We start from the raw sequence: 12,789 nt of genomic DNA on the forward strand, positions 1-12,789 counted from the left end.
CCCTCTGACATAAAAGGTGTCTGTCTCGGTGCTTCACAGTTGCCGCCTTTCCCCTGCTGGTCAGAGCAGAAGCACTATAGAGACAAGGGATTTTTCTCTGCTTGTTGTACGTACACCATGCACCCAGGAGAGTGCGATACATCACGGGCATACGGTAAGTGTTGGGATGACTTAAATGCCAACTCTGGTTTAAGGCTATAGTTCTGAATGAAGAAGCTAATTTCTGCCATTACTTAACAATTACTACTGAAAAGTTTGGCTCTCTTTCTACTCATGCATTCTCAGCGTACAAAATATATTTTAAAAAGGTAGTAAGATATTAATGACAAATTATGTTCCAGTATTTTAAAACACTAAAGTTAAGCCAAATAATACCTCTTTAAAAGAATTTTCCTTAAAACATTTAAACTTGTTGAGACTTTCATGCCTAGTCATTAAAAAGTAAATATTCTATGATATGGCCTTAGTAAAAAAAGCCTGGTTACATAGAAAATTCCAGAACAGCCAGGGCCATACATGTCTCAAAACAAACAAATAAAAAATTAGAAGACTTTCCTGAATTAAAAATATTTTTGCTTAGTACTAAAAAATCTGTCCTTGTAAACATAGTCTACTTCAGTGTTTTAGTTTTGAAATTTATCATTTAACTGTTTTTTCAAGGAAATTAGTTTCTTTGTAATAACTTTGGACCAAACTGCTGCTATTGAATTACTCCAGCAATATTGTTACCACATTTAGGATTATATCCTTCTGAATTAGGAGAGCACCTCAGAGTAAGCAGAGCTGCTTCTTTTAGCTTAGGTTCTTGAAAATTAACTTACTAAAATGTATTAGCAAATAAAACCTGTTTTCCTGGTTTCCAGGTTTCCTGATGCTGCCATTTGGAAAAGGCACTTACACAGCAAGTGTTAAGAGTCCTACCAAGGGGAGGACTTCAGCAAGGAACTGCATGCTGATTGAAAACTGGAGGAAATGGTCAAGTTCACTTTTGAATAAAAATGGATCACTTAATACTTACTTAAAATGTCAGACCTCAGTTCACAGTTGAGTCTAGCACTGATCACACACAAATTATATAAAAGCTTACTAATAACAATATCTAAATTTTGCTTTATTTTTCACAGTGCATCAGGGAGCTAAGCTCAACTCAAATTTCACATAGAAATATCTACAAATAAGTCACTGACAAACTATTATTTATTCACTAGAACCTGAATAATAATGACTGACAGATCTGTGAAGAGTCTATTTGACTAGACTGCCTTTATCGTTGGAAATAATGCATTTCAATATGGACTGTGGCTTGGAGGAAACTTCAAACAAAATAGCAGGAAAAGGAACTTTCACTGTGTAAGACTCATCCTTACCCACCACTAACATAGCCAGTTACAAAATAGGTACTTGACAAAAGACACATCTTGCCCACCATATTTAGATAAACTTATACCTCTCCCAAATAAACATATTTCTTCTTCGTCCCTCATCTCTCCTGTGGGGGAGTGTACATGTTCCACAGCACACATGTAGGTAATATAGGCTCCTGGTATTGAACTCAGGTGGCCAGGCTTGAGGGAAGCACCTCTAACCCTACACCACGTTCCCAGCCCACATTATCTTTATGTTAGGATATTGCAGGGTTATGAACTTTCCTGATAGTCCAAGAAGCAACTTTTTCTTCTTTCTCTGAATTACTGAATACAACTGAAAGCAGAGTGACTATTGAAGGTCCGATGAAACTTTCACTACCTCACAGCTTCTTTCCTTCAATCAACAGTTTTTGGTTTTGATAAAACCATTATTACGGCTCTGACCTTCCAGGGAAAATATACACTATTATTAAAGATAAGAATCATCGTAAGCCTTTCGAAGATCATCACACCTCTATCTCAGGGAAAGTCAGAAGATTTCTAGGAGATACGGTACTATCTTCTTCTAGATTAATTAGTGTATATATGTACCTTGACATGTGACAGAATATTAAAAAATGCTTTGAACAGCAATGTGAAGTGCTCATGGTTAATATAAAATGTCTTATTTAGCTCAGCTGATTGCATACCTTGCCCAGTAGTGCTCCCAATGAAACATCTTCATGATTGAGAATCCATTTCTTATCCTACAGCAAAAATAGAGAAAAAGATGAATTGTTAATCTATGCAAGAATACAGTTGCTATAAATTCCTCTGAGGAAGGAAGTGCAAGCAACAGCATACTAAGAAGCTGTAACTGCAACATGGTACAAAATAGACTCAAGGAAGGTTACTGTACTGACAGATATTAAAATCAATACTGTAGCAAAATTCTTTCAGAAAGTGCAGCTTCAAAACAATGCAGCACCAACCCGGAAGTGATGCACAAGGTATGCTCTGTGCCTGCCACACAGCCATGACTGTTGCTATCTTAAAAAGCTGTGTGACAGTACATCAGAGTTCCACGTTTCCATGAAAACCTTCCAATTCTCACTCTCCTTTAAACACATCCTCTTCTATGGACCACATTCCTCACACTCTTAAGAGTTGCTTTTTAATGCATGTAAACATGATGACTTGCAGCTTTCTGTGACACTGCTTAGTCTCACATCTTCCAGCCTTTCCTGGGGCATAGCAACACAACAAGCATCAAGTACAATGTCACTAGGACGTGCAAGAGGAGAGGTGCCAACGCGCCATAGTAAAATGCTATCTCCTGTCTGAGCTGAGGGACCATGGAAGCGGCACACCAGTGTGTAAAAACATAACTACAAAAATCACACAAAACTATAATGCTAGAATGGTACACAGGGCCATATTTAAAGGAAGGAAGGGAAAAGTAAGGCAAGGGATAGGTTAGAGTGGAGAGAAAGTAAGGAAATGGAAAATGGAGGGGGGGTGAAGAAGGGGAGGCAGAAGTAGACTTCAATATTTTATTCATTATTTTGGTTTTTTACACTGTAGTAAAATTTTTCTATTAGATAGAAACATAATTATGACCTATAGTATGGGTCATAATAAGTAATCAAATATATTGAAGTAAAACTATAAGTGGTTTTAAAATGTCCTTTGACAACCATTTGAAGGACTCCATCTTTAGAAACATCATGTGACAAACATTCACCTATCACCCTCCGACAGACAAGTTACCACAGGCATTTGTTTTAAAGGGCAAGTTACATAAATAATATTTCAACCTAAATGTTAAGCTCAACTGATGGACATTAAGAGACCATATGGAAGGGGAACTGTGGGGCTATGTGAGGGTCCAACAGGCAACAACTGGAACTCACAGAACATGACTGGGGGCTGGCAGAGCCATGCCTGAGTGAGCCTTAGAGAGGCAAAGTCTCAAGGACTATGTGTCCTTAGGACCTCAAGCTCTGAGTGGTGCCTTCATGGTCAGCACGTCCCTCATTATGGATTGCATGTCTTTGGTTGGAAATTCGTCTCTTAGGGTCAGTTTCAAAAGTCCATGCTAGGCCCAGTCTTGCTCTCTCTCTACCCCACCTCAGAGCTACCATGCCTCACCACGATGATCAGAGATTAACCTTCTGAAACTGTGAGCAAGCCCCCAGTTACTTCCTAAGCTGTCATGGTCATGTTGCCTCCCTTCAGCAATAGGACAGTAACTAAGACACAAGACCTCTTCTCTAACAACTAAAACAAACTTGGAAATCATTTCTCAATACACTCAGTAACTATGCACACTAAGTAACCCAGTAACTAAATAATATACATCTACATAATCCATAGATTTTTTTTAAGGTCATGGAAAATTGGGTAAAAACTTAACTAAAAAACAAGAAAATTTATCAGAAATTGTGGAGTACAGCAAAAACAGTATTTAAAGGGAAATTTTAATACATCATAGGCATATTCGAAAACAAAAGAGTGCTCAAGTCAATGACTAAGATATTTACTTTAAAGATGCAACTAAAAGGAAACCCAATGCTAGAGGAAACAATACAACAGAAATCGTAATAATCTTTAAAGGTTCCAAAGCAATAGAGAACTCAGTGCACAAAGAACTGACTTAATGCCTGGCTGGCTCTGTCTCCAATCAGAGTTAAGACAGAATCTGACACACATACAAAGTTTCCAATAAAACCAGCCTGATTTCATGGCAAGATAACTGTAGTCAACAATAATTTCAAAGTCACTTAAAGATGCATTTAAATAATGTTAACTGCAAAAAAGGTTATCACTTTCTTTCTTGGATAAATGCAAGAAATATCTTTAAGCCAGGTGGTGGAGGCGCACACCTTTAATCCCAGCACTCGGGAGGCAGAGGCAGGCGGATCTCTGTGAGTTCGAGGCCAGCCTGGTCTACAAGAGCTAGTACCAGGACAGGAACCAAAAGCTAAGGAGAAACCCTGTTTCGAAAATTCAAAAAAAAAAGAAAGAAAGAAAGAAAGAAAGAAAGAAAGAAAGAAAGAAAGAAAGAAAGAAAGAAAGAAAGAAAAAAAAAAGAAATATCTTTAAGCCTCTTGACAGATGTCAGAGATGCCAGAAGTGTTTAAGGCTCCAATTCCTTAACTGGATCTTAAATGATTTCAGACCTATGTCTTCAGCATGGAGGAATCTAAGAGAACCAGCCAGGATCTGTTACAATACAATCTCTGGTCTGCGTGGACATGTGTCGTTCTGGTTGGTGGGTGCGTCACCTGGTCCACGGATCACTCCTTGGAAGGTGGACTCACCTTCATCTATGAACAAGATCACTTGGATAATTTGCCTTTTTTGAGATGCTATGATTCTCTTTCTTGGAATCCCCACTGGAGTGGAGTCCCCACAAGCCAAGCAGCCATGAAGTTTCAACTGGACTTGAACATGGAAACTGCCTTTCTGTGTCCTACGAAAGGTGTAACCTTTCCTTTCCCTGTCTGTTTCTTTCAGATGCTGGCCAGAACTTAAACGCGCTCTCTGGGCTTCCTTACTCTTCCTCGAAAGTTCTCCTGCTTTGCACGTGCTCCCTGTATGCCACTGTCTGACCTCCACGCTGCCTTAAACAGTATGCTTATTTTGTCTTTCTCTTCATCTTCCTTTTCCAGAAAGTTTCTGGATTTGAGTTTGCCTATCTTGGATGTTTTTATTTTAAACTCTACTGAGTTTGTCCTCCAAGTTGCTTAAGGTAATGAACAGATAACTACACTGATTAGCAAGACACAAGCATCTACAGTTCACCTGCAGCAAAGACCACAAGCTCACCTACCCTGGTGACTACCTGCTTCTTTTAAATCAACCAAGACTTCAAACGAAGAGAAGAGTCGGTAAGAGGGGCAACGCTACTGGAACTAAGTAACAACCTGCTTTTTATCAGCATTCGGTAGCTGCAGTTTCGGATAAAGTGTGGACTGAGAGGTGAACTCTCAGTCTGATCAATTGGATGGAGAGGCAGTCAACACACACCCCCAAAGGGGAGTTACCTAACACCTCCCTCAGGCAGTGGATAGAATATTCTTACCAAGGTTGATGAGTGGGTGAGAAAGGCAAAGAACCCTGGTTAGATGAAGACATTAAAGCTTCTCCCAAACCTCCGAGAGTGCATCAAGAAATTCAAAAGTAAAACTAGGAAACATGAGGTTAGGTAGTACAGGTAGAGAATAAACTGTTTCCGAAGGGGCGAGGCCCCTCACTTTTCTTTATTCCTACTAACCTCTTCTATCCATCTCTCTTTTTTTCTAAGCAAAGCCATACTCTGAAGTGACGGTCACAAAACCTTCCAACACATGCTGCCAAATAAAATGCTCCCCTATGTTCCTACTCTCTTCCTTTGTTGTTTGCTGTAAAGGGATGAGGGGCTTTCATAGCTTCCATCGGTCTACACAGAACAGAATGAACAGAGGGAGTGTGCTTCTGAGTCCTTCCAAACACAGAGAGAGTAGCTCTCTCTCCCACTTCACAAGCCTGTGACAAATGGGCTGGAGAGAACACAGCAGCCTAGAGCACGTGTTCTTGCAGAGGACCCAGGTTTGGGTCCTACCACACACATGCACTTCTCAAATCATCTGCAACTTCAGGCCGAGGGGTCTAATGCCCTCTTCTGGCCTTTCCAAACTACATGTGTGGTGCAGAGATTCATATTTAGGCAAATACCCATACATATGAAATAAGAATAAATCTTTATGAAAGATTATAATAAATTATGTCATCAACAAAGACAAAAACACAGAAAGTACAACGTGATACACAAAGCTGACACAGTTTCATATGGTCATCTGTTTGCTGGTGACCTATGGCCATATTAAAAACCCACAGACCTACATTCAAACTCTAATGATTATGCTTGTCTGAGATTGAAGTTTCTAGAGATGGCTTAGATATTAAATGTGTTTATAATATTAGGATACCATTCGTTTTGTGAGTTCATGAATATTAATGTGTTTTTATTATGGCAAAATAAATCATTATCCATTTTACTATTTATTAATTCTATCTCAACACCCAAAACTATGTTATTTTGAAACATACAATTCTTTTTGGTTTAAACTGGAGATTTTATTTTTAAAATATATTTTTTGTTTATTCTTTGAGAAATTCTTAAAGAGCCACTGGAAGTCAACTCGAAAATATACCATGTGCTTTATAGTATCTGCAAAGCAAAGGTCTTAAGAACTGCTAGGTTTAAGGTCACCTACACAGACATAAAGGTGATTAAAGCTTTCATTAAGTTCACCTGGACATGTTTCCACATACACTTGCTTGCTCAATCTAAGAAAATGCCCCTATTATATTGGCAACTACCTAGAAAGGAACTATTTCCTTGTTCTGTAGATGAGAAAACAGGCTGGGGAGGTGATGCTTGTCCAGGGTCCAAGCTACTAAGTGACAGAGCTGAAAAGTTTATCCCTTGTCCCTTCTCCTAGTACTCCAACGTCACTGTGCTCCAGAGGGCAGTCAGGGAATATAGCACTTCAGACTGAACACTGTGGTGAGTCTCAATCATAGTCCTAAGAACTCCATTACTAGCTGAACTGGAGGATCAAACAACTGCCTATGTGTGTGGACTGAATAAATACCATGACTCTTCTCCTATCCTGGGTGCCCATCTACACATATCATAGATGAATGTCATTTACAGAAAATCAATCATGCCCACCTATAGAATTACCCTAGGGGTGAACAATTTTCAGGCCTGAAGTCTCTCTTAGACCCATGACCATTATATCTAATGTAAAATGGATTTTAAAATAGCTTTTCATTTTATTAAAGAACTGGGAGATCAAGAAGCAGCCCTGAGAATCAAATTATCCTGAGCCAAGAACAGCGGTCTTGAGCAAGTTCTGGCTGGGAGATATAGCAATTCTGCCTAAAGCACACCTTGTATGATCTTCAGCAGTACACCTCAACTGACTCAATACAGCAAGCTTGTTTAAAACTTGCATTATACCCAGGCTTTTAGTTTGTAGGTGTGCTAGTCCCAAACAGAAAAGTCTCTAAGAGTAGTGCAGATTATTATCATGGGTCATTTTTCTTCAAGAAATAGTTGTCATGGCAATATTCCTCGGTATAGACTTTAAGATATAGCATTATTTGTATTAAAGTTAAATCTCCATAAATATGTTAGGAAAAAAACCTGCAGAGTCCATACTATCCACTTAATGTAGAGAGATGATAGTTTAAATAGTAGGTAAAGATAACTATACCTACTTTCACACAGAAAAGAAGCAACAGGAAATTCAAACTCAAAAGTTACATCAATCAAACATTAAGCTATATTTAACAGAGTTAACAGGTATGATTTAAGTTGTTACGCCAGCGAGTGTTTTTCTGGATCTGACTCTCTGCAGCTTCCATCTGTAAAACCCTGTCTACTCTAGGATGTACTGGAATCCTTCACTCTTCTGACTTGACCTCCGATGCCAGAACACTCTTGATAAGGAGGGTACCACTCCTTCTCTACCAAAATAAAACAGCAAAGACATGGGAAAAAGAAAAGCCCACTCTCCCATCCTCTTGTTTCACAAACCAGTACTGAATACTGCTACTGTCAACAGAAGATAATAGGACTTAAGAAAAAAAACCGTAACACTACAATACACAGTCACACTGTACCTTACAAACTATGCAAACACAAGATGAATTATGTGTCCCTGCAGGCCAGAAGATGGTACCAGATTTTATTACAGGTGGTTGTGAGACATCATGTTGTTGCTGGGAATTGAACTCAGGACCTCTGGAAGAGCAGTCAGTGCTCTTAATCATCGAGCCATCTCTCCAGTCCGAATTATTCCAGTTCTTACAAGGCTTATTACAGTGAGTGTTTACCAATGAGTCTATTACTGGAGCTACAAAGTATGCATCTCTTGTCTGCCACAGAACAGTGCAACACGTGTTTGAAGACAACATGGGTTTTCTAGGGATTGTTAAGCATTTCTTTTTTCAGTTTTAAAATACAGAGGGTTCAGAACAATTTGGAAGGATATATAGCAAACATTAAGTGTATCTGCACATGGATATATTATATAAAATATATATTATTAAATTGAAAGAAGTAACAGTATGTTGTGATATTCTTAACTGTCTAAAATACACATACCACACTGCGATATTTTGCTTATGTGAAGTCCAAAAATAGAGTTTTATTCTAAATCTTCAAATTTCACTTTTTGGGCTTCCCACAGGTCAGGGAACCCTTATTGCTCTTAGAGCAGATGAGGGAGGGTGACTTGATTGGGGGAGGGGGAGGGAAATGGGAGGCGGTTGCGGGGAGGAGGCAGAAATCCTTAATAAATAAATAAATTAATAAAAAAAAATTTCACTTTTTATTTGTAACATCCACTGGTACATTCACTGAACTTTTCATTATAATCAAGGGGACATACATACTTTCCTATTATGCGACATTTTATTTGGTAATTGTTAATGGAAAAACTGATTTTCTATGAAAAAATGGCAGGATACAGACATTTTCAACTTAATAAAATCTGTCCTTTTTCAGTTAACCCTTTAAATGACAAGTCTTTGGTCTCCGAGAGACGATTCAGAGATTAAGGTGTTTTACGTGTTTTTATGGGTGACTTTGCTGCAGCCTGTCTTTTGATAAGCCTTACTAATGGTGTCACCAGAGTCACCAAGAGTGGCCCTGATATTAATATTGATAAGTCTGTCCAAGTTTAGTAAGCATTCAGTAACAAATTGTTCTAAACTGTAGGTCAACCACAAAACCCATTTACAATATTAACAATACACACAGTAATCCTGAGAAGAAAAGGGAGTCTTTCCATTTGTCCAAACCCTGACACAGAACCACGGCTCATCTCCATCAGTGCAGCTGAGCATAACCACAGTCAGTAGTGATGCAGAGCTGGTGCTAAGCAGGGGTCACCATTATCACTTTAACAGCATATGTTTCAGTATTGCATGAAAATACAGCAAATCATGTTTTGAGTGGGTTTAAGAAACAAAACAAGAAACAAAATTGCAAATGTGACTTTTCAGGTTAATTCTCTGTATTGTAATTATCACATTTTCACAAGATGTGTAAGATGAAAAAATTTCTATCAGACACTCAAAAATTAAATTGGCTTGGTTAATTTTTCTATTGCTGTGTATTTAATGTTTCAGATACTCGTAATTTTTCTCATCCTTCAACAGAAGGTAACTACACTGACTAAAAGTCAAAGTGACGGATAATAATGAAATGGTCTGTGGCAGGATTAATAAGAGTGTCCAGGAATATATTTACTGTGGAATACTTGGGCACTAGAAACTAGGTGCTTCAGTAATTCTTACTTGGAGGATATGAGCTGAAGATTAAAGACTCCAGTGGCCATTTGAATACACGAGTTTACAATGTCCCTTCTAATAGTCTGGTGGTAACCAATATACACTTGCAGAGCTCTTTTGAAACCTCAAATCCACCCCCAATGACACACCTCCTCCAACAAGGTCACACTTCCTTCCTTCCCAAAGAGCTCCACTTACTGGGGACCAAGCAGTCGAACTGCGAGCCTATGGGAGTCATTCTCATTCAAACTGCAACAATCCAGCAGCCTGCATGGAACAAACTGTGGGCAGTGAGATGAAGCATGTGCCTCAGAATTACGCTCATCCAATGGCCATTTCCACCCGCTGCACGAGCCTGGACTCTGCCCCCACTTTCGGCAGGCTCAGCACTGGACGGTACCAAGCACTCCCCTGGGCTCTACAAGACTCTCTTTACAGCTATACTATCTTTATGTCCATGCAGATTCTTTACAAAAGCAGACTTTTAAATATAATGGCTCTTAATACTCATCAATCCACTGAAATGTAACTGGTAACAATTTCTAAACAGATACATGTGAGGTAAAAACTAAACTTGCAAACTATGCTAGAAACTGTTCCACTGCCACAAAACCATCCAAAAGACATCTTTTCTCCTCGATTTATTTATTTTTTGACTGATGGGTTGGTTGGTTTTTCAGGATGGAGTTTCTCTGTAATCCTGGCTGTCCTAGAACTCACTCTGCAGACCAGGATGGCTTCAAATTCAATGTACCTGCCTCTGCCTCCTGAATGATGAGATCTAAGGTATGGGCCGCCACTGCCTGGCTAGTTCTTTATTTTTATTTTATGTCATTTTATTTTATTTTTGAGATGGAGTCTCACTATGAAACCTTGTCTGGCCTGGAACTGGCTATGTAGACCAGGCTGTCCATAACTCTTAGGGATCTACCTGCCTCTGTCTCACAAGAGCAGGAATTAAAGGTGTGTGTTACTATGTTTGGTCTGACAATATATTTTTCAACAATGAATTAACTGAATATTTAGGATACTGAAAATCTGCTAACAGAGTGAAATTTCCCAATTAAATTCAATAGTCTAATTATTTTCATTTTCTTAGAAACAGAATTTAGAGTCAAAATTTAAAGCTAAGTTTTTGAATGTGATAAATCTTTATAAAACACACTTTGGGGAAAACAGTAATTAAATAAGAAAATATGAATGATTTTTCCCTTCAAATTTAAAGTCAGGAAAAGAAATTAGCTAGTTATTTTCACTTTTCTTATTTCACTTAAAAATTTCTTAGTTTACAAAAAAAGAAGAAACTTTAAAAAGCAGCAGAGAATTAGAAGTTGAAAGGTAAGCTAACCTCATCAACACAGCCCAGAGCAAACAACAATGAAAATGCCACTGTCAGCTCAAACCTTGGCTCTTAAAACTTTTGGCTTTTAGAAATTCCCTAGTTAGTACGGACAAAAGATAAAGAAGATGCTGGAAAACAAAGCAGTAAGAACTGAAATGTCTGACAAAGGAAAAGCTTCCACAGACAGCTGAGAGATTCTACAAAGTGTACTAAGACATCAGGCAACTTATGAATTAATTCTCTTGAGTGAAATTCTGTCTATCAATCTTTCTTGTAGTTCAACAGACACACTCACAGAGAGATAGAGAGACAGAGAATTAGCCATTGGTACTTGATTCATAGAAACTGGTTTAAAAGAAACTTAAAATTTTACTCATAAGATTCACTACAAACTACAACTTCAAAGTCCTTCAGCGCTTTTCCCAGAATCCCAAATAAAGCTGAACTGATAATGTGCCTTTAATACCAAGAGTGGGAGTAAAAAGAGATAAGGTTGACATGAACAGGAAAACAGAAACACAGGCAAGACACCATCCAAAACCACACTTCTACTACCGCAGTCAAGACAGTGGATTTCTTCTCCCCAGTCATGAGGCTGTGTCTAGTCCACGGACAACGCGTGGACCCTCCAGAGCGGCAGTTCTCAACCTGCGGGTCATGACCCCTTGAGGGGGTGTTGAACAACCCTTCCCCAGGGGTCACATCAAATATCTTGCATATCAGATATTTACACCAGGAGGATTCCTAACAGTAGCAAAATTAGTTATAAAGTAGCAATGAAAATAATTTTATGGCTGGAGTCACAGCAACATGAGGAACTGTATCAAAGGGTCACAACATTGGGAAGGTTGAGAACCACTTGCTCTAGAGTCAAAGAAACTAACAGAAAATCAATTTTTCACTGAACCATTTTGAAAACCAAGTTAATGTACAAGAGGTAAAAGCACGATTTAGAGTATTTCAGATTCTCCTGATTTATTCAAAGAGAGTAAATAAAATAGCATTCTGGACCACAAATGCCAACCAGGAGGCCATGCAAACACATGTCAAAGGGAGGTGAGCATGAACGCTGCTGCACACCAAGACAGAGATGGCACGGAAGAAGTGCGCAACAACCACAGCCAGACGCTAGGGAGAAGAGTTCAGGGTTCCAGCATGGACTCTGAAGGCTTCAGAAGAGCATAAACAGATGCTTTTCACTTCCCAGAAAGTTACCACACTAAGGATATATAAGGATATATATAATGGCTGTGCTTTAACCGCCAGAAATACTATACAGTATCTTTGGAAGAACACCACTGCACCATTCCGTGGAGTCCTGAAAGGAAAAAGGTAACCCATGTGGTGGGTTTAGAAAACAATGCACAAAGAACTTAAGAAACTGGACATCAAAATACCAAATAATCTAATTTAAAAATGGGGTACAGATCTAAACAGAGAATTGTCAACAGGAGAATCTCAAATGGCTGAGATACACTTAAAGAATTGCTCAACATCCTTAGCCATCAGGGAAATGCAAATCAAAAACAACTCTGAGATATCATCTTACAGCCTGTCAGAATGACTAAGATCAAAAACACTAATGACAGCCTATATTGGAGAGGATATGAAGTCAAAGGAACACTCTTCCACGGCTGTTGGGAGTGCAAACTTGTACAGCCACTTTGGAAATCAATATGGCTGTTTCTCAGAAAATTGGGAATCAATCTTCCTTAAGACCAAGTAATACCACTCTTGGGCATATACCCA

The 12,789-nt window shown here is 38.7% G+C and overlaps 1 protein-coding gene across 3 annotated transcripts in view; it reads right to left on the reverse strand.

Annotated features, from left to right (window-relative positions):
- Fer (FER tyrosine kinase) overlaps nucleotides 1-12,789 on the reverse strand; it is a 328,203-nt gene that overhangs the window by 111,874 nt on the left and 203,540 nt on the right. For all 3 annotated transcript variants that reach the window (XM_075952223.1, XM_075952224.1, XM_075952225.1), the window contains one exon: nucleotides 2,057-2,113. In XM_075952223.1, the coding sequence (XP_075808338.1) occupies nucleotides 2,057-2,113 (57 nt within the window). The remainder of the gene's footprint in view (nucleotides 1-2,056; nucleotides 2,114-12,789) is intronic.

Source organism: Microtus pennsylvanicus, chromosome 17 (assembly GCF_037038515.1).
Source record: "Microtus pennsylvanicus isolate mMicPen1 chromosome 17, mMicPen1.hap1, whole genome shotgun sequence".
Taxonomy (NCBI): Eukaryota; Metazoa; Chordata; class Mammalia; order Rodentia; family Cricetidae; genus Microtus; species Microtus pennsylvanicus.